Source organism: Petaurus breviceps, unplaced genomic scaffold (assembly GCF_028583685.1).
Source record: "Petaurus breviceps papuanus isolate PSGF00001 unplaced genomic scaffold, PetGlider_PUasm1.0 173, whole genome shotgun sequence".
Taxonomy (NCBI): Eukaryota; Metazoa; Chordata; class Mammalia; order Diprotodontia; family Petauridae; genus Petaurus; species Petaurus breviceps.
In genome coordinates this window covers 6,040,913-6,063,093 of record NW_027185759.1, presented here as the reverse complement: position 1 = coordinate 6,063,093, position 22,181 = coordinate 6,040,913, and the positions used below count along the sequence as shown (strand labels likewise).

Here is a 22,181-nt window from a genome sequence, read left to right as displayed (position 1 = left end):
GTGTGTGTGTGTGTGTGTGTGTGTGTGTGTGTGTGTGTGTGTGATTTGGGGGCTGGACTGCTATGAGACAGGAGACTTGCCCCTGGGATTAAATTCACTGTCAGCTACAGAGTAGTAACTGAACTTTTCTGGGACGCATTTGTAAAAAAGGTCTAACAATGTTCTTTTCTCCACCGCTTGGAAGAGTGTCTGGCTGTAGCAGCAAGCACCCCAAGCGTCCTCAGGGTTTGCAGCTACCACAGGTTCTTGGATCTGCTTTGCTAAAGGAAAGCAACTCAAAATGGGTTAACAAGCTTACTTTAATCAGTCAGACATATATCGTTTACCTTGTTCAGGAGAAAAGGTCAGCACCCTGAATCTCAAAGTATACAAGCATAATTATCAAGACAGAAACATCAAGTAGACAGATTTCCAAACTGTCCAACCATTACATCCATACCCAGTCAACATCTGGGTTTCCACATTCTGGGTTTTTCAAAGCCGGGGGACTCTCAACAACGGCTTCCCAGAATTCAGATCAAATCACAGAACACTTCTCAAAGTGAGTCCCAAAACAAAGCTACACATCAGGGCTTATATAGCCTTCTCCTGGCTCAGAGAATGTAACAACCTTATTGACTCACTGGCCAATCAAGAAGTATCTACTGAAAAACAAGCCTCCCCCACCCCAGGCTTCAGGTGCACATCAGCCTAGGGGCAGGGAAGATCTTTAAAATTTACATTCTTATTACACCGGCACATAGTAGGTACTCATTGAATGTTGTTGACTTTCTCCTCCCTCTCTCTGTCTCACTCTCTCTCTCCCCCATCTCTCTCTCTCTCTCTCTCTCTCTCTCTCTCTCTCTCTCTCTCTTTCTCTCTCTCTCTCTGTTGAGACTTGCGACATGTACTGCATACAACTACACTCCTTTGAGATATAGCCAGACTAAGATAGCTGCTATTTTTAATATTATTTTACTGGGAGGAGGGCAAGACTGAAGCAGGAGGGAACAAATTCCTGCTTCTGAATGTCGATGCCTCTTGCCGGGCCAAGTTATTGTGCAACTGGATTAATTATGTAGATTTTCCAGCTGGGGCTGGGGAGTCTCAGGGCCCTGTTGTAATTCAGAGTAGGGTAATTCTTGTGGCCAGCATATCAATATGACTATTATGACGCTAAGATTTTATAGGCCACCAGACAATCACTTCGTACAATTGTGTTTCACTGACTTGTTGGAAATTCACCAGGCTACATCATGTCAAGAGTAGAGAGGCTTCATGGGTGACTGCTGTAGCCAATGGGGCCAAAGCCCCTGGGTGTTATTTATCATTCTGGAGATTCCCCCAAACTCCCCTCTCCCCCAACATTGAGTGTCTAGAGAAACACCATGCAGACCTGCATCGCACCCGATTGATTGGTGGTTTCACATATAAACCAATAAACAGGAAAGCACTTTCTTTGTGGCTGCCTATTTTATTTTGGAAGACTGCCCCCTAAAAGATCCACTCACCACCAAATAAGTCCTGTTCATGATGCTATGCTACCCTAGTCCTGTGTCAATTATAACCTTCCGTTCCATCCTCTGGACTAAGCTACCTAACAGGACTTTTAACTCTCCCTCCCACACACACACACACATGTCCATATTTGTGTTGGGGGGGGGGGGGGGGGGGAGAAAGGAGGTGGTAGCAAGGCAAGATTTTTTTTAAGTGGCTGCATGGTGAAGATAACAAATTAGTGGAGAAATTAGGGTCATTGGAGTCCTGTGAGATTTATGGAGAAGTTGATAATGGCAGTATGGGATTTCTGCTCATTCTCATCTTGAGAAAGGGAGATTAAATGGTCTTGTGTCTGAATTTCTCAGCCAGTGGAGAAATTCCCTGGATGCCACATATCCCTGGGAGGCCTCTCCACCTCTCCTCCCTCCCGGGTCCTCTCTGGATTTTCGTCCCAATGCAGTACTCCTTCTGAGGGGACTGCCCAGAATTTGTGGCTTCCTTGGATGATCTGGGTAGCCTGACCTGGAGTGCATACCTCCTTTAGGAAAGGGATGGGGGTGGTTACACAGAGGTTTGAGCAACAACTTCAATGTAAAAAGAAAGCTCTGTAGCAATAATACATGAGAGAATTGCCCTTTTAATCACCGTGAGTGGACACAGCTTTGCTTTTAACTTACATGTAACATGTTAGTCTGGTCAGTCTTATTTCTGGTTAAGACGTCTTTAGTCCAGGAGTTCAGAATATTTTGTATATCTTAGCCCCCTTTGGCAGTGTGTGGTGAATCTTATGGTCTTCTTTTTGGAATAATGTTAAAAGCATAAAGTAAAATGTGTAGATTAAAATGGAAACTAATCATTTTGAAATACAGTTGCCAATATATTAAAAAACTAAACAGAAGTTCATTAATCCCCTGAAATCTATCCTTAGACTTCATATCTATCCATACACTGGACTATAAATTAAGAAACCCTTCTCTAGAAGCCTGACACTTGGTGGGGGGGTCATTTTGACAACGTATATGGATAAAATTATGTTTTCTCCCTTTCTTTAAGCTAGCACTCCTACTGTTCTCTGCCTTTACCTATGACATGAACTGAAACTTCTGTTGAAATTACATGTGGTAGAAGGAGCATTGGCCTTTTTAGTTGGAATACTTGAGTTTAAATTTAGCTCTGACCCAGAATAACAGATTCCTGAGGTGGAAGGGACCTCCAGTCTCATCTGATCCAACCCAGACTTTAAAACATCTTGATTACATCATCTCTGAGGAGAAATCAACCAACTTTTGCTGGAAGACTTTCACTGAGCGATCTTGCCCTACCATTCACCTAAACCCACTCCATTTTGGATGGAAGCTTTAGTGTTTGTGGACCTCTTCTCTTCATATCAAACCCAATTTGACCTCTTTGCATCTCCCATTCTGCCTCTAGCTCTGACTTCTTTGAAAAAAACAAAGCATGGTTAATAAGACTTCCTGTACAGGACAATTTAAGTATTGTCCACAGCTGTCATTTACCTCCTCTCTTCTCCAGACTAAACAGCCATAGTTCCTTCATCTGATCTTCTTGTAGCATGAACTTGAAATCTTTCACCCTACTGATCTCCTTCCTCGAGACACTGTTTGCTCAGTGGCTTTCTAAAAAATGTTGTGCCCCATGTGGCCTGTGCAGGGCAGAGAGATGCCCATCTTCAGAGCTCAGCTAGTTCTGTCTCTCTCTTAGTCTTCAATCCCATTGGCTTTCTTGGCTGCCATAGTGTATGGTTGACTGCTATTGAACTTGTCATCCTACCCAAAGCCCGAGGATTTTCTTCAGGATGATTTATTGTCTAATTCATGCCTCTCCCCTTTCATTTTTAGAAAGGTGTTTTGTTTTTTTCAATCTAAATCTTCAACTGTAATAGGAATGAATGTAATCTTATTCTTAGTGCAATGTTCTTGCCAGCGAAGACCTTTTGGGATGCTGCATTTACCATCTCTTGTGTTAGTTATCTCTCTCAACTTGTTTCATTTGTAAATTTGTTAAATATGTTATCTGTTCTTATTTGTGAAGTGGGGTAGAGACGTTAAGACTTTACCAGCTCTGTCACCTTGGGCAATTACTTCTTTACTTCAGTTTCCTAAACTGGTAAGTGAGGATAGTAATTTCTGTTGGAAAGAAAGTTTTGGTAGCTCTTCATGTGCTATAGAAGAGGCACTTATTGTTTTGATCTAAGATTTCATATTAGAAGGGCCATAGACCTAATAGACAGAGCCCAGTCTGGCTGAGGATGAACACCTGACAGTCTACATAAGGGAAAAAAAAGATAAAGCAAACAAAAGAACGGAAAATGGCAAATAACCAGGTAAACCAACAAATCTTGTTTTCAAGCCAAACATGATTTTTTGTTCTTCTGAGTCTTTCCAATAGAATAAAAGCTCCTCCTTGAGGGCAAAGACTGTGTTAATGTTGTCCTTGTCTTCCCAGTACCTGGCACATAGGCACTTGAGAATAACAATAAAAGAGAAAAGGACCATTGTTTGTAGAGTGTTTCATGGTCTACAAACCACTTTGCGTATTCATTTGACATGTATGCAAATACTCCAAGATATGAACTACAACTATGGCCCACTTACAGGTCCCCAAACCCTCCCCTGGTTACCTCTCCCCTATGTGCTCTGTCTGCCTCCTTTTAAAATCTCACCTCCTTGAGGGGAGGGCCTATTCAATGTTTGTGTTTGTGTGCCCAGTGCTTGGCATTCAGTAAGTCCTTAATAAATTAATTCCATCGATCTATTTCTCCATTCGTTCATCATGGATTGGATGAGGCTATTTAGGGCCATGGAGTTGAAGTGGTTTATTGAAAGTCACCCAGGGAGTTAGTCACAGAGACAATGTTGGAGCCTGAGTCTGTTCTCCCCCCTTTATTTTTCCTTTTTCAAAAGATTTAACATATTTTTTTTTCCCTTTTGAATATTCACTTTCTCTTTATGAGCCAGATAGAGCAGGGGTGTGTTTCCCACTGGACAGATGAGGACACTGATGCACAAGGTTACACACTTCCCTGTCCCACCCTACTTCTTAGCTTCATTTTTACATGTTTTCTCTCTCATTGGAATGAAAGTTTCTTGAGGGCAAGGATTGTCTTTTACCTTTCTTTGTACCAGCATGGTGCCCGGCCAATAGTAGGTGCTTACTGTTCATTGACTTTTGACTCTCTACATAAAATGCAGCCAGCCCACTAGCCCACAGCAGTGGTGTCAGTCTAAACCAGAATCAGGGAAACCGGTCTGAACAGGAGGATACCTTAGAGGGAACACATAGTCTTAGTTTTAAAATGTAATATCTATTTTTATTTTATTTTTAGTTCTCTATTTAAATATTTCCCAATTATCATTTCTTTTGCTTTTTTTTGTAGGGGGGAAGGCAGGGCAAGTGGGGTTAAGTGACTTGCCCAAGATCATACAGCTGGTGAGCTTTAAGTGTTAAGTGTCTGAGCCCGAATTTGAACTCAGGTCGTCCTGACTCCAGGGCTGGTGCTTTATTCGCTGTGCCAGCTCCCCCCGCCCCATTATCTTTTGATCTGGCTTGACTGTGCTCTCCCATGGCTGTACATTTGTCACCTCTGGCCTATAGACTGATGGAGACAGGGCTAGAATGAAGTCTCCTGGACTCAGGTCAGATGTGCTTGAGGTGGTATAGACAAGGCCAGATTGTGAGGGCTGCATCTGTTTGGTTTGGAAGGGCTTTTCAGGTACATATTTTTTGTGGTTCTGGGCAAGGTGGGTGGAGCTTGTGGTGTTGATTTTGCCTGTTCATCACACCTGGAGTGAAATCTGCTGAGTACAAGTCTTCCTCAAAGGAAGCAGATGAGAGCAGGCAGAAGGACTTGGGTGAGTATCCACTTTAAGAGACTTGGGAGACCCTCGAGCCTGGGGACTACAACCCAGACACCTCCTTCCTATGTTGGTTAGGACTATCCCTTTCTTATCTTCTGACTGAACAGGTAAAAACCTTCTGTCAAAGTCTCATGAAAGCATTGGAGTCTCTTTTCTCTTTGCCTCAGTTCCTGTATTCTGTAACTGCGAGTGCCCTATATTCAATGATATACAAAGCATTTACTAACTATTTCCTGTGGAGCAGACAGGGTGGTAGACACTGAAGATCACAGAGAGAAGAATCAGTACCTGGAGGCCACTTTCTTTGGGGGGACTGAAGCATGCAAGTGTATAAATTCGTCCTTTAGAAATTGAGTAGGAAGAAAGCATTAACAAAAAGGAGCCACTAAGTCAACACACATTTGTTAGGTGCCTACCCTGTGCAAAGTACTGAAGATACCAAGAAAAATGAAGCATTTACCCTCCTCATGGAAGAAGGGAGAAGATGATGCAAGGGGCTTACATGCCATTGGAAAAACAATCATCTCAGGGAATATGCACTAGATAGGAGGCAGGGAGGTTTCCAGGAGAAGGAGATTGGGATTAGAAAAGTTTTCCTGAGGTTGAGGGTCCCCAATATGTGCCTTGAATGAAGTTCAAGATTCCGAGAGGTGGAACTGAGGCAAGGATATATTACAGCCATGGAGAAGAGATGGCTTGGGAAAAGGTATGGGCACAGGCTGGGTGGGTAGTGTGGGATACTGGGTCTGGGGAACATTGTGTAGACAAGTTCACCTGAAATGGTGATGCTGTAAAGGAGAGAAATAGAGGAAACATTTGTGCAGCCAGGTTAAAGGCATCCTGGGAAAGGTTTTTAATGTCAAAGCAAAGTGTTTACATTTGTCCAAGAGGGAAGAGTGATGCACTATTGCCATTGAAAGGACAGGGACATGGTCAGCCCTGAACTCCAGGCAGATGACGTTGACATCTAGTTAGAGGGGGAAATGGGAAGGAGAGCCTTGTGAAAAGGCTGTTGTTGGACTCCAGGTCAGAGGTGAGGAGGACCTCAACCTTGACCTCCCTGTGGTGGTGGCAGAATCAGTGAGGTGTGACAAATGGTTTGATATGGAGCAAGGGAAGATGGCAGAGCTAGGCTGAGGATAGCTTTTGAACCTAGTGTGGTCTGCATGATAAATGTTTATACATGGTTATTTTTAATTTATTGCATGATTATTGACTCTCTTTTCCTGTCATCAGTTTCATATGTGTGTGTTTTTGTCTACAGATAGATTGCCAGCTGCTAGAGGGCAGATTTGTCTGAGCTTATAGTTATTTTACAGAGGAGGCCTGAGTGGGGGTTTGTTGAATTGGTGACACAACACAACCTGGGTTCCAGAGAAGGTGGAGGGCTTGGAGACTTGGAGTCTAAGGTCAGCTGTTTAGCAGTCTGACCCCTGTAATCCTCCAGCCTCTCTGGACATCCAATTCTTGGAGCCTAGAATGAAGAGATTGGATGCATGATCCCAGAGGTCCCAGCCAGTTCCTTGATTCTGAGTATAATGGACTTGCCTGTTACTTCCTTTCAGGTTATTTCTTCTGCGGTGATTGGTGGAAAAATTAATTAAGCCATCTTCCAGTCTGAGCACCCTGGAGAGCTCCTTCCAAGTTGGCCTAGTCTCTACCCCAGTTTTAACAAACTTAAACTGTGAAGTGGTAGCAGCTTATTCTTATGGGTGTGAAAACAAAGGAATGAAGAGGGAGAGTGACTTATGTTGGAGAAGGAGGAGAATTCCAGTCCAGAGGTGATTCTTCTCCTCCTCCCCTCTCTTCCTCCCTCTTGGCAGGTTTCAGACCCCTGGAGGCAGCTAGGCCTTTCTTAATTGGACATGATTTCACATCATCCTCATTTTGAAAGTTTGCAAGTGACTCCTTGCCCTGTTCTGTATTAAATTCATGGCTTTATTAAGCTTCCAGGTTTCTCTTCCACTTAGCATATATTATTTCTCTCTCTTTATTACCTTAGACCAACTCTCTTATTGTACTCAGGCCAAGATCTTTTCTTTTTCCCTTTGTCCTGTCTGGGCCTTATGTTTCCTCCTTCTTATGAACCTCAAAAAATCATATTAGTATTACATAATTAATTAGATAATCATTATTTCACCTTTATTTTATAAATTAAATGGCTTATTCCAGCCTTTTAAGTTATTCATCTTGTCATCCACAAGCTTATAGGCAATGTGTTCTAAAGTGTAATGCATAGGAGAAAAAAGACTCTGTTGAGTTGGAATCAACAAGTCTTGAAAGCTTATTGGGTGTGGGCAGGGAGAGGGAAGAGTTGAGGAAAACACATGATTACCATCTAATTGGTGCCATGATTTTTTGGCGTGTACCTAATAGGGTACAATCTCCTGATTTTCCTGATGAGGAAACTGAGACCCAGATGGTTAAATGGATTTGCCCAAGATCACAAATTAAGGAAAACAATAAACATATCGTCTTTTAACAAGAAAATAATAGGCTTAACATCTAAATGACAGAGGGTATCTCTTCCTAAGGATCAGCACTTTCCTGAAGCACAATGGGGTACACCTGAGAAAGTAGCAGTTTGCCCTTCCTTTAAGGTCTTTGACTAAAGCCAGCATAATCACCTATTGGAATGTTATAGTGGAGATTCTTACAGTTTAAATGGAAAGAGCACTTTCTTGGGAGTCAGGGGACAGTTTGAAATTCTGCCTGGTCTGGGGGTGGAGTCAAGATGCAGGAGTAGAAGCAGGACATCCGAGCTGCTCCAGCTTCCACCTACCCCAATCAAGGTAAAAAGGGGGCTCTGAACCAACTCTGAAGCTACAGAACCCAGAAAATGACACAGAAAAGACTACCTCCCGCTGAGGACATCCTGGAAGGCTGGCAGCAAGCGGCCAGTGCAGCGCTCTGGGGGCTGAACCCAGGCCCTAAGGAGATGGAGGTTTTAGCTCCAGGGCAGGTCTGACCAGCCAGCAGCCGGAAGGACTCCAGATCAGCAGCAGCTGTGGCCATTTCCAGAATTATCAACACAAAGATACTAAGGACAAAGTGAGAGGTCAGTGCAGTCTGGACTTTGGAACCCAGTAAAGGGGAGTGGACCAGCTTTTTCCCCCAGGGAAAGCCACTGCCAACTGGCATCTTCAGCTCCTGGCCTGCAGAGTGTAGGGGGACCAAGCGACCAGTCTGAGGGGTAATCGCTCTAGGGGTAATCTCTCTTGCTTTAACTTCTTGGATCTGGATTGAAGTCTAGGGTGGAGGTCCTGGGGTGTGTGACCAGCTTGCTAGAGATTGTGGAGGCTTCAGAGAGGGAACCCAATTAATACCTCTGGTAGCTGAGAAAACCCCAGCATTTGGGCAAAAGCTCCCCTGTCTGGTGGCAGAGTATTAATCTGGCAAAAAGCCCAGGGGTCAAGTGACTGAGGGGCTACATGACCAGGCAAAGGAAACAAAGCAAACAGAAGATTTCAACATTTGACTTCCATTTCGGGGACAAAAAAAGGAAAGCATGAAACAGGAGGAAGATAGTAAAGTCAGAACTCCTGCACCAAAAGATTCAAAGGAAAATATGAGCTGGTTACAGGCCATAGAGGACCTTAAGAAGCAGATAAGAGTGTGGAGCAAAAATTGGGAAGAGAAATGAGAACAATACAAGAAAATTATGAAATGAGAGTCAACAGCCTGACTGAGGAAAATCATACCTTAAATAATAGACTAACTCACATGGCAAAAAGGCTCAAAAAGGCAATGAGGAGAAGAATGCCTCAAAAGCTGATTTTGCTAGAAGGAAAAAGAATCTCAAAATTTCAATGAGGAGAATCATTGCTTCAGAATTAGATTGGAGAAAATGGAAGCTAATGACTTCAAGAGAAATCAAGATGCTGTTAAACAGATCCAAACAAATGAAAGAATAGAAGGCAATGTGAAATATCTCATGGGCAAAACTACTGACCTGGAAAATAGGTCCAGGAGAGATAATTTAAAAATTATTGGACTACCTGAAAACCATGATCAAAGTAAGAACCTAGAAATCATCCTCCAGGAAGTTCTCAAAGAAAACTGCCCTGATGTTTTAGAACCAGAGGGAAAAATAGAGGCTGAACGAATCCACCAATAATCTCCTGAAAAATATCCCAAAAAGAAAACTCCTAGGAATATTATAGTCAGGTTTCAGAATTCCCAGATTAAGGAGAGAATATTAAAAGCATCCAGGAAGAAACAATTTGAATATTGTGGAAACACAATCAGGATAACCCAGGATCTGGCAGCTTCTACACTGAGGGATCGAAGGGCTTGGAATATGATATTCTGGAGGTGAAAGGAGCTGGGATTAAAACCAAGAATCACCTACTCAGAAAAACTGAGTATCATGTTTCAGTGGAAAATATGGTCATTCAGTGGAATAGAGGACTTTCAAGCATTCTTGATGAAAAAAACCTGAGTTGAGTAGAAAATATGACATTCAGATACAAGAAGCAAGAGAAGGTAAACAGGGAAAAGAAATCATAAGGAACTTATCAAATTTGAACTATTAACATTCCTACATAGATAAACAATAATTGCAACTGATGAAACTTTTCTCAGTATGAAAATGGTTGAAGGGAATAGAAATATATATCCTTATATATGAGGGTATATGGGCATATGAATACATATGTGACTGTGTGTATATATGTTTACAGGTATACATAGACAGAGGGCACAGGACCAATTTAACAGGAAGGGATGATACTTAAAAGGAGAAATTAAGAGGTGAGAGAGGAATGTAACAAGAGGAGATGGAGAGAGACAGAATGGGGTAAACTATCTCATATAGCAGAGGCAAGGCAAAATGGTTACAATGGAGGTGAACAATAGCAAGTCTAAAGGGAATGGATCAACCTTATTCTCATTGAATTTGGCTTGAGAAGGGAATGAAATACATACCAAATACGGTATCTCATCCTACAGGAGAGTGGGGGGAAGGAAATAAGAGGGGGGATGATGGAAGAGAGAGCAGGCTCAGGGGGAGGGAAGTTGGAAGAGCCCACTTTTGAAAAAGGACGGTATCAAATAGAGAATAGAACAAGTGGGAGGTGGGATAGAAAGGAGGGAAATATAGTCAGTCTTTTACAATGTATCTACTATGTTATTGTTTTGCATTAGCTACACATGTACAACCTATACTGAATTGCTTATCTTCCCAGTAAGGGTGGGTGAACAAGGGAGGAAGGGAATGAATCTGGAATCCAAAGTTTTAAAATCAAATGTTTAAATATACATATACATATATATTATTGTTATTAATACTATTTTACATGTAATTGGGAAATAAGATATACAGGCACTGGGACATAGAGATCCACTATGTCCTACTGGAAAAGTCGAAAGGGGTATGGGAGAAAATATGGGAGATTGCAGATTGGAGGAGGGGATATCCTGTGGGACTGCTATTTTGGGGTGGTGGGTAGGGGGAAAATGGGGAGAAAATTTGTTACCCAAAATCTGGCAGAAATGAATTATGTAAATCAGAAGTTAAGAAATCATTTGAAAAAAAAAAAAGAAATTCTGCCTGGGCTACTCACAAACTGTGTGTCCATGAGCAATTCCCTTACCCTAAATAGGAATGGAGTTTTCTCATCTGTTAAATGAGGAGACTAAATGCAGTGGCTTCAGAGGTCCCTTCTACTGCCAGTTGTAGGCTGCAGCCTGCTCTGGATCAGCTCAGTGATCCCCAAGTACAGGAGCTGGAATCCTTCAGTCATTTTTTTCTAATTCTGAATTCAGTGGTCCTTCCATGGCACAGACCTGAGCCCTTCCCACATTCCTCACCCCCTCAGACGTCAGCATATTTTGCAGAATGTTCAACTCTCTTCATTGTTACTGTTATTGTTGTTTCTATTCTTACCACAAGTATGATACCATACATATAGAGATTACTTAAGCTTTCCAAATGAATTGAATCAAAGTCCCTTCTCTGGTGAGTTATTTCCTCCTGGCTTGAGGGACTAGTTCATAATGTATGTGTTCTCACTATAGCCACTGGCAGCTTGTGGCTGTTTAAATGAATATGAAATAACCAATGGAATACATCTCTCGGGATAGACAGGAGCAGACTGTCTTAGCCTGGGCTGTTTGGGCAGTGACTGTAGTCCAAGAGGATACCCTTGAGCATGGACAAAGTGCTTGGCCTAGAGGCTGGTGAATTGTGCGCTAATTCAGCTGGACAAGTTCAGAGGATCACAGAACCAGTCAGCCAGAAGAGGCTTCAGAGAGAGGCTGGCTCAGCTACCCCATAATTCCAGTGAGAAAGCAGAGACAAAATGAGATGAGGAGGCACCATAATCAAGTGGATAGAACTTGGACTTAAAGTCAAGAGATACAGGTTCAAATCCAGATCTTAACTCTTATTAAATGGAGAAACATTTTCTAAATGCATGACATTGGTGAAGTCACTTTCCCTCTCTCTGAGACTTAGTTTCTTTATCTTCAAAATAGAGATAACTACCTCAAAAAATAACCGAATTTGAGAATGAGAAGGGGCCTCAGTGCCCATCTAGTCCTTAAACAGGATAACTTTTATATCAGCAGCAGCATCACCACAACTAGCATTTGGATAGTACTTTGTGGTGTGCAGAGACCTTTACAAACATTATCTCATCTTAAACTCACACTAGCCCTTGGAGGTAGGTGCTGTTGTGAGCCTCATTTTATAATTGAACAAAATAAGACAAGCAGAGCTTAAGTGACTTGTCCAGAGTCCCTGGTAGTCCCTTGTCCAGGCCAGAGTCAGGATGTGGGTCCAGTACTCCAACGATTGTGCCCCCGAGGTCCCATCCATACCTCATATTAAAGGCAGCTCCATGTCACTGGCACTGCTTTTGCATGGAGGGCCCTTCTTCCTCACCTTACCCAGAATCCCAAGCTTCCTACCAGGCAGGGCTTCAATGCCGCTTCCTCCTCAGTTGTTCCATGATTTCTAACATATCAGCCTTTTCTCCTTTGTGAAGTTATTTTTTATCTGATTTACATGCACTTTGCATTTATTTATCTGGACCCAATTTGCTACCCCATTAGAACTGGAGCTCAGCTGAGGGCCGGGATGCTTTCACTTTTTTGTTCCTTTGGGCAGTGCCTAGAACATGATTTGTTGCATTGACTTGATTAACAGCAAGGCACTTTGATCTCTGCAAGGCTCTCTACAGACTCCCTAAGGTATTCCTGACTCACTCCATCAGTAGTCAATCAACAGGCATTTCTTAAGCACAACGCATCCTTGTGCAAAGATGTGCCTAGAAGAAGTACATATTGATTATTATTACTATTGGAAAGAATTGTCTCTGAACTTTTAACCAGATTTTAGTTCCCCCAAACTAAGCTTGACCCCATTTGGTTGGTCCATGAAAATAAAGACCCATCTGTTTTATTCTAATTGATCTCCAGAGAGAGAGTAATTGTACATGTATGAGAGTATGTGTTTATAGACACACTACTGATCTAAAGGTTCTCTCTAGGTCTAATTTTGCTTTGCTTTTCTCCCCTCAGCATCATTTGGTAACTCTGGGGAATAACCATTAAGGCCATCAATCAAAAATAATGAAAATGTCTTCAGACTGTGTCCTTTAAGAATTCCAAAGCACACAGTAGGCAAACTGGGAGAATGGAAAGGTGGGAGGTGTTGGCAGATGCATGAGTGTGGGACTGGTTTTTTATCCAGAAACAGTTTGAGAGATAAGTATCTTCCATCATGCTTTAAGCTCGAGGTGGAAATTCAGCTGCCCAGAACCCACAATGAAGCATAGTTATTCTGACACAAGTACAGGATAGTGCAGTGTTTTATGAATGTGGGAAGGAGATTTCTCAGTTGCTATGTCTCCTGAAGAGGGCTTATGTCAATCTCAAAGCACCATGTGGATGCATATTATTGTTATTATTTTTTTATTCATGGCTTGGAAAGATTACTTTTGAACATTGAATTATTAGAGAAAAAAAATCCCATTGAGGGCAATGACAAAGAAAGCCAGTGCTTAAATCTGAAGCACTGTCTATGGTGCTAAGTGTCTCTGGGGAGGACTTGGGGTGGAGAGCATGGGTGATGATGATGATGATGATGATGATGATGATGATGATGATGATGATGATGAAAGGTTATGTTATACTGTTGTTTAAAGTTTGCAAACACCTCGATTTTATAATTTCCTTTGTTCCTCCCAACACCATGTGAAGCAGACATAATAGACATAATTACTCCCATTTAACTGATAAGGTAGGTAACTGTGGTTCAGCATCATGAAATGGTCTCTAGAAGTGATGCTTGGTGGTTAGAGAGAAGATGGGGCTTTAGCTAGATATTAAGAAGGAAACTCTGGGGTCTTTGCAAGGGCCCACCCTGTGGCTGAGCCAGTTTCATCACTGTATCCAATTTCCCTTAGAATTGCAAGCATTTTCTCTTCCTTGAGACAGGCATGTGACTAATTCATCTCTGAAAATTATTATCCATGTTTAGAATTGTTCATTGGCTTCTGCATAGTGGGGAGAGGAGGAAATATTTTCTGTGATAACTGATCAAGAATTTGATGTGAGGGAAAAAGAAGGTCTTTGGAAAAGACTAGAATTAAAGAATTGTGAGCATTTAAATAGAGAGGGAAAAGCAGGACCAGAGCATTCCTCTAATCAGTAAGGAACATTAAGTTAGCCAGGGTGCCATCATGAACATCAGATGGCCATTTTGTCACAGAACAGCTGGTCATTCTCTCTTGAAAACTGGATAGATGCCATAGCTGAAGGACCATGGAATAAATGGGGGGAAGATGCAGTGTGCATTTTCACATATAAGGTCTTTGCAATTCAGTTATTTGTAACTTGAGGAAGACCTAACTCATTCTTCATGAAGAATCCACCCCACAACTAGAACTATATTGGCAAGAGAGGGAGTCTTTAATGAAAAGTTTGCAAACTTTTTATTTCTTTGTTTTAGATTTGAGGCAATGCCATTGTCCTTGTATGTAATCTAAGATCTTATCATATCACCTATGCTATTGAAGAGGCATAGAAAACATACTTAAATAGGCATCTTCCATATTTTTCTTCAGAATGGAATGAATTCACATTTGTTAAGAACTTCCTATGTGTAAAACACTATTCTAAGTATTAGTCTACAAATAAAACATTAATCCAGTGACTGCTTTCATTGAGTTAAATTCTAATGAGGAAGACCAAATATATCTGAGGATAGTAGCCAGAAAAAAAAGAGTTAAAGTTTAGGGAATTTCACAGAATCTCTGGGAACTCCAGACTCTTTCCAAAGGCAAAGACAATGGTAATTTGGTTAATGTTCTCCAAGAAGCAGTTGGAAAAAAAGTTGATACTCCCTTGGTTTTAAAATGTTCAGGTCTTGAGAGAGTTCCCTTGTACCAATCAATATGAAGGCCAGGGAGGTTGAACACATTCTTCTGAACTGATAAGTGCATCAGGCCTTCTGACCTATGGGCTGTGTCCCAGATGAAACTGTCATTGGTCATACTGACAGACCACTCCAGCTACTGAGAGGCTAAAGATTATAGAAATTGGATTCCTGTCCCACCAACGTTCCTTCCTAATGAGGACAGAAACAAGGGGGTGTTGCACTGAAGCCTTATTCATATCCCCCTAATGTGAATGCAGAGTCCACTTGGCTTCCAAAAAATTGTGGATTCAGGATTTTTAGGCACTTCACTCATCACTAAAGAAAAGTTTCTGTCTCTAGGCTGTGTTTGCATGTGGGGAAAAGCCAGTAAAACAGAAGTAAGTGAAAGTCCCAGTTTGGCTATCTGAAATTGGAAGACTAAGAGGGAGGCCGATGCTTTGTAAGAACTTGAGCCTAATGAGGTCCTTCCTTCTGTGTTTCTACTGACAGAATGGACCTGCTGTGGCTCCCTGTGCTGCTCACATTTGCTGGGATCCCACAAAGCAGAAGCTCAGGTAAGTGACCCACTTCTGGCCTTTTTTTTTTTCTAACCTGGGAAGCAGTAGCTGACCCACACAGGCTGGTCATTCTCCTGTGCGACTGCTGCATTGATTTTTTGGAGTGTGTTGGCTTGTTGTTAATTTAGTGTTAATCAATCATTTATTAAGCACCTACCATTTACCAAGAACTGTGTTAAACACTAATGAAACAAACTGTGTCCGGGGCCAAAGAATCCAGATGCTTCTCCCTATCAGTGTGCCCACCATCAATGCTTTCCTGGAGCCCAGTACATTAACAGAGATCAGGACAGTGCCACATATTGAGGTCCTAATTAATCTGTATGTTTCCCAACTTTCTTTACCTTGTGTGAGTAAAAGACAAGATTTTCACGAGAGGCATTCTCAACACTCCAAAATCGTTCCCCAAAGTCTAAGCCCCTAGGCAAGGCCTGGAATGGGTTACAGAAGCCATTCCTCAGTCTTCCAATGGCATCTTTTCTGATGGCTATCAAGAGATCAAGACTGGATCTCTAAATAAGGCATAAGTCATAGCCTGTCAGGAGTTCTCTCCTTCTAGAAAACCTGCTCCCAAGAATTGTCTAGGAGAGCTTAACCACTAGAGAATAGACTAGACGACATTTGGCTTCTGGGTAAGGACATAGTCCTGGTGCTCATGTTTACTACCTCTTCCCTTTGTAGTGCAGCTGATCGTTATCTCTGGTACGGCATTAAGATATCTCTGAAACACTGAGCGTGGAGATGGCCGTACAATGTTATACTGACTTACTCCTGGTCATTGTCCCCATGGAAAAGTTGTGAAGCCAAATTGAGGTCGATAGTTAAATCTCCTTACCCTATTCCCTCTTAACATGGCGCTATCATCCCATCCAGAATAGCAACCTATCTTAATGGAAACATGTATACTCATCTCTCCTTTGCCATTATCTTTTATCATCTAATCCAAGGTATCCTGGTTCAGGATTTTTTTCTGATGTCTCATTGGTGTTCAGGCTAGCTTGTCTATAAATTCTGCTAATTATAGTTGGCTTGCCATTGACTATTGGAGCCTTTTGACCTTTCCCTCTGGGAATCTGTGAAATGGTGTCTCTGTTTCACTCACTCTCTTGTTGTGGCTGAAATACAGATTGAGTATCCTTGAAGCTGAACCATCTGGTTTCACAACACATCCACATTTGCTCTTTCCTTTACATGGAGGCTTCACTCATCCTCCTTTCCCACTTTGAGCAATTTCCCATAGGAGATTTCTTGCTTCCACAGATGCCTCATTCTACCCATTCCCTCCAGATACATATTCTGTTGGTGAAGAGTTATCCTTCAGATCTTTGGGCAATGGTGGGTGCCTTAGGCAGGGACACCTAAATAGTGATTCCAGATTACAAAGTCCTTTGGATCACTGGATTTTAAAAGCTTCATCATGCTGTGGGCTGAATACATTCTTCCTTGAATCAGGGCATAACACTTGTAGTAGTTGTCATTCTCTGCAACCCTTGACAATACTTTCTCATCAATCCTCCCTGGATTGACCCAGTTTGGAAGACTTCCCTCCCCTCTTTTATTATCTCAAGGTTGTCCTAACACTTAATATATGAATTGACTTCTGTTGTGTCTCATTCTCACTCTAGGATAGACCCATAAAAACAAGTAATTAATACAATGCACATGGAGTTTCTAGCTTTGAAAGGAAAGCATATTCATTTGATTCCCTCCCCTCCCCCCTTATTCCCCACTCTCTTTGTGGTGTCTGTTTTATTAGGGAGAGTGAGCTGTGTCTTCCCGAAGTCCGTGTGTCTTGCATTGACACTTCCGTCACTATGTATGATATTAGATATGAAAGCCATTTGGAAATGTCTGGCCTAGATATAGTGGAATCCCAAGGGGTCTATAACTCAGCACTTCACCAGGCATTGAAGTCAGTTCTTACACTTGGGAATTGGATTTATGAAACATGATCACACATTGAGGAAACACAGCTAAAAAGGTATCTAATAAAAAGTCCGAGAGCTTAAGTGGACTACCAGTTTAAGATAACTTGGTGGTATTATATGGAAGCCAAAATAAGCTCATGTTAATCATACAATGAATCCAGAAGCATTTAATAAGCTCTTGGGACATATCAGGCACCTTACCAAGTGCTAGAGATACCAAGCAAGGCAGCAAGTGTAACAGCCCTCAGACACTGATAGGGAGGCATTCCATACCCACAAGATCCACACAGTTAGATGGGAGGCAGTCTCAGAGAGGAAGGGATTTGAAGTCAGGGAGACAAGGATAGGCTTCCTGCAGACTGTCGGATTTAAATTGATTCCTGACAAAAGCTAAGGAAATCAATTTAATTCATTTCAATAAGCACGGTGTCCACAATATGCATGAATTGTGCCAAGCTCTGGAGATACAAAGAAGAAAACTCAGGACTGTCCCTGCATCCTAGGAGCTTACATTCCAATGGAGCAAGACAGTACACCAAAGGGTATTGATGAGGAGGGGGCATAAAAGAGGACGTCTTGTTAAACTGGGGAGATGCTTAGGGTGAACTGGAATTCCCATTTCTGCCCTCAGTCAAGGAAGGCTTTTAGCAGAGTTTGGTGCTCTGCTCTCTAGCACTCCAATCAGAGGGGAGAGGAGACTAATCAAGGGTGTAACCATGCTTAAGGTGATAGCACAGTGATGAGACGAAGACTGAGAAGCTTATCTTGGGAGAGGCATCTTTTTCTGTGAAATTTTAACCAGACAGAACTGCCAAGGCAAAGTGTTGAGGAGGGAGAGAATTCTGGGCCCATGCGACAGCCAACAGAAGGCACAGAGAAAGGAACATTTTCTGTGTAAGAGTAACAAGTGGGACAATTTGGCTGCATTGTAGAATATATAGAGTGCAGAAAGGTGTAAGAAAACAAGTACCTTGGCAAGGTGGAGAGGAGCCAATACCTTTCTGAGTCAGAAAAAGCAGATTATATTTGAGTTTGAAGATGACAGGAGTCACTGGAGTTCACAGAGAAGGTGGTGGGGAGGAGGGATAGGGTGAAATCTGGGCTTTAGGAGCAGTATGTTGGCAGATGTTTGGAGGATAGATTGGATGTGGGAGAGACTGGATTGCTGAAGATTAATAAGGAACATATAGCAATAGTCTGGGTCAGGGGTTCTTGACCTGGTAATCACTGACTTTCAAGTGTCTTGGATAGATTTCAGGGGGATGGGTCAGTACATTTAGAAGGGAAAAGAACATTTTTCTTTTCATTAGACTTCAACTGAAATTTAGTGTTTCCATCACTTACTTACAACCATGGTTCTGAGAAGGGGTCCATAGGTTTCACCAGATTGCCCAAATGGTCCATGACCACAAAACAGACAAACAAAAACTCTGAAGAGTTCCTGGTCTAGATTACCTTAAGCTGAGTTACCAGAAGCAGAAAGACTACAGAGAGAAGGTGATAGATGGTGATCCTATTTTATTTTGACATTATCAAACCATATATGAAGAATTATGTTCACTTTGGTAGGGGGGAGAGGACATATGATGAGTTATATTAGGGATCTGGAGGGTTCAGAAGAGACCAACTGATGCATCAGAGACATTTCCTCTGAGCAATGCCATAAGTTAATGTGGAAGAGAAGGCATAGAGAGGACATGATAGATGTCTTTGATTATTTGCAATACTGTCATGTAGGGAAGGGATTAGTTTTGTTCTGCTTGGCCCCAGAGGGCAGAACTAACAACGGAGTGGAAATTGAAATGTAGCCAATTCCAGGTCGATATAAAACCATTCCCTTCTGTGTCAATCAGGCTTCCTCAGGAGGGTTTCCTTGTTTCCCCTCACTAGGCACTTTCACATGGAGGCTGGGTGACCCCTTGTTAAACATGTTATCAAGAGGGTTCCTATTCTGGTATAGATTGAACTATAGACTAGAACTAACTAGTCCCTGACATTTTTTTCAATTCTGAGATTCTCTCAGTTTCTTACTAAAGTCTTATGAAATTAAATGTAAGCCAAGGAAATTCCCCCAAATGTGAAGATTGTACCATAAAAAGGAAGGTGGGTTTAAGCTGCCAGGTGGCAGTCCATCTTTTTTTATGGTGATTTCCACTGTTGAATGAACATGCTTCCAGTGACATCATGTCCTAGCAGCTCTCATCAGAGCAGTGACGTGATCCTCACTTTACAGGAACCACTTTGATGATTCACCTCCCTCATATCTCAAAGCCCCCGGTTGGGGAGCAGGTGAACGTGACAACTGGCCAGTGGGTGGTTATCCCTTTAGATAACTGTACTGCTGATTTATCCTAGCCCATGGCATGTTTCTCCTCAGACTCTTGGCAAAGCTTATTGTATTTGTCATGGAAACACCACCCACTCATGTCAGGGACCCACCTGCTCAATTTCCCAGCTTTTTCTTCCAATCTTCTTGTCTTCTCCATCTCCCCACAGAGAATCTCAGTGCCATTATTTGGAGGGCAATGAGGTTGCCAAGCATTTGGAGACACTGGCGTCTTACTGATGAATGCAATCACAGGGCACTGCTGGAAAGTGTGGTTCTTAATGAACTTGCCTGTGGTTTGACTGAGGAAGCCCTTCTTCCTGTTTAGTTCTGGAAAGGGAGCTTTCCACCCTAGAGCTGTGACTCATCTGTCCATAGTGGATCCTGAGCATGAAACTTCTTAAATAAGATGAGCTCTCATACCATCCTCATTGAGTCACCCCACAAGCAGGAAATATGTGGTAATCCCCACAGCCCATCTGGCAAGGATTCAGTTGAGATCGTTATGAAGAGGTGAATTGTGTCTGCGTCTGCACTTGGCTTCCCAACTGGGAGGAGGGAAAAAAGGGAAGCATTGTTGCTCAAAATAAAGTGGAAAGGGGAACAGGGTGAATGGGAGTGGGGGCGTTGTGGGAGAATATAGCTGCCTGTCCCAGGGCATCACTGCATCTCTATACACGAAGGTGCTTGATATGGCTTATTAGATTGTCGTAGACAGTCTTTGTGCCTCTGACTCACCTCCTGAGGAAGAGGCCAACTACTGAAAGACAAAGTCATCGTAAAAATGCAGAACCAACGTAGTTAGAGTTGAAAGAGATTTTACTTTGAGATCATCTTGTCAAGTTTTCCTCTTACAGATGAGAAAACTGAGGGCCAGGGAAGCAAAGCAATTAACCCCAAAGACTAGAGATAGTGAGCAGAAGCAGCAGTGCTGGGAATGGAAGGAGAGTGGGCTGACACCAAAAGCCATCCTCTGTCCAACAGCAAAATGAACAACAATAATGAGCCGATAACCCAAGACAGTGGTTCATTTTCAGTGTTTAGCATTTTACCCATTTAATGTTCGCTATAAAAGAATCATAACAGGAGAGTGACTTACCTTTCTTGGGATCATTTTTATCTGAACACTATTGAACTAGATGAGAAAAAATGAAATAATAATAATAATAGCAACAATAGCGACAATGGTGATTATCACAATATTTTCATGGAGCTTTAAGGTCTAAAAAGTACTTTTCCTACATTAGCCTAGGACATACTGAACCTGGGAGTTTCAAAGTACTTGAGAACAACGGAATATATCATGAAATTCAGAAGATCTGGATTTAAAGCTGGGTGAGAACTTAGAGGTCATTTAGTCTAATTTCTCCCCTTTAAATTTTTATTTAACAAATAAAGAAGTTTAGGAATTGAGAGAATAAATGACTCATCCAAGGTTGCACAGTTTTCAGAGGCAGGATTTGAACCCCGGTCTCCTGGACTTTGAGTTCAGCGTTGTATGCACTACTCCATGATTGCACTTGATTCAGCCACCTTTAAGTTATTCAGGTTGTAAAGCACCTCATTTTTACTTTACAGTACACTAGAGGAAGCTCTCAGTGGTGACGAGATTGTGACCTTCAGATTTTCTCAAGGGGAGGGTTCACCTTTTCCAGCATAGGTGACAATGCTTGAGTTTGTCTCTATATGGCCTTTAGAAAGTGGTTTGGAGGTGAGACCTGGCGAGGACAAGTGGACTGCCAGACTTGGCAGGAAAGATTTTTCCACTAAAGAGAACCATTCCCAAACTCTCAGGGTAGGGTTTTATGCTTCTGCAAAGACTAAGCCCCATCTCTTCCTTTCTTACTCTGACTTTTATTATTAAGAAAAGATTAAATATTCCGCAACCAGGGCCCAAATCACTCTTTGTAATGCCTTGTTGGACAGCAATGATGTGTGTGTGTGTGTGTGTGTGTTTGGTGTGTGTGATAGTTTCAGTAAAATCACCAATGGTAAGGAATTTCTTCTTCTGCAATAGACATTTCCATCTTCATATCTGTTTCACTTTGGGTCTGTTTCCCTGACAGCATGTCAGAAAGTTGAAGTGTTGCTTATCAAAGCTGGCTTCGTAGCTGTAACAAATATGTGAATCCTGCTTCTCCCTTTTGAGAAGGAAACACAGCCAGAAACATCTCTGCCTTCAGTTCTGTGCATTGTAAAATATTAATTACCCTATCAGGAATACTTGCTAAATGAACTCATTCACCTAACAGTGGTGGGGCCCAGAGCATCATCTCAGTCAAACTGAGACCTGGGAAAGACATTAACTTAAAAAAGTCCAAGGTCTCCCACTGCATCTGAGGCCATCTCCACTCGTCCTCATTACATCTGGTCATTGGCCCCAGATGGCTCTGGAGGAGTGAGTGAGGCTGGTGACTTTGCACAGCCCTCCCTCCGCTACATTAATTCACTTACATGTCATGTCATCACTGTCCTGATGCCATGGTCCTCTTTGAGAACAAAGGACAAAAAACAATCCCCCCCCCCATTTGTACAGCAAAGGTTCACCAGATGTGTGTGTGTGTGTGTGTGTGTGTGAGATAGACAGAGAGAGAGAGAGAGAGAGAGAGAGAGAGAGAGAGAGAGAGA

General features: G+C 42.2%; 1 protein-coding gene and 1 pseudogene across 3 annotated transcripts in view; one reads left to right on the top strand and one right to left on the bottom strand.

Moving 5' to 3' along the window:
* The window catches only part of IL1RAP (interleukin 1 receptor accessory protein), a 146,728-nt gene that overhangs the window by 26,889 nt on the left and 97,658 nt on the right, over window positions 1-22,181 (top strand). For all 3 annotated transcript variants that reach the window (XM_069083301.1, XM_069083302.1, XM_069083303.1), the window contains exon 2: window positions 15,232-15,296. In XM_069083301.1, the coding sequence (XP_068939402.1) occupies window positions 15,233-15,296 (64 nt within the window). In that variant the 5' untranslated portion in view covers window position 15,232. The remainder of the gene's footprint in view (window positions 1-15,231; window positions 15,297-22,181) is intronic.
* Window positions 1-22,181, bottom strand: part of LOC138157652 (NHP2-like protein 1 pseudogene) — a 332,446-nt pseudogene that overhangs the window by 309,368 nt on the left and 897 nt on the right.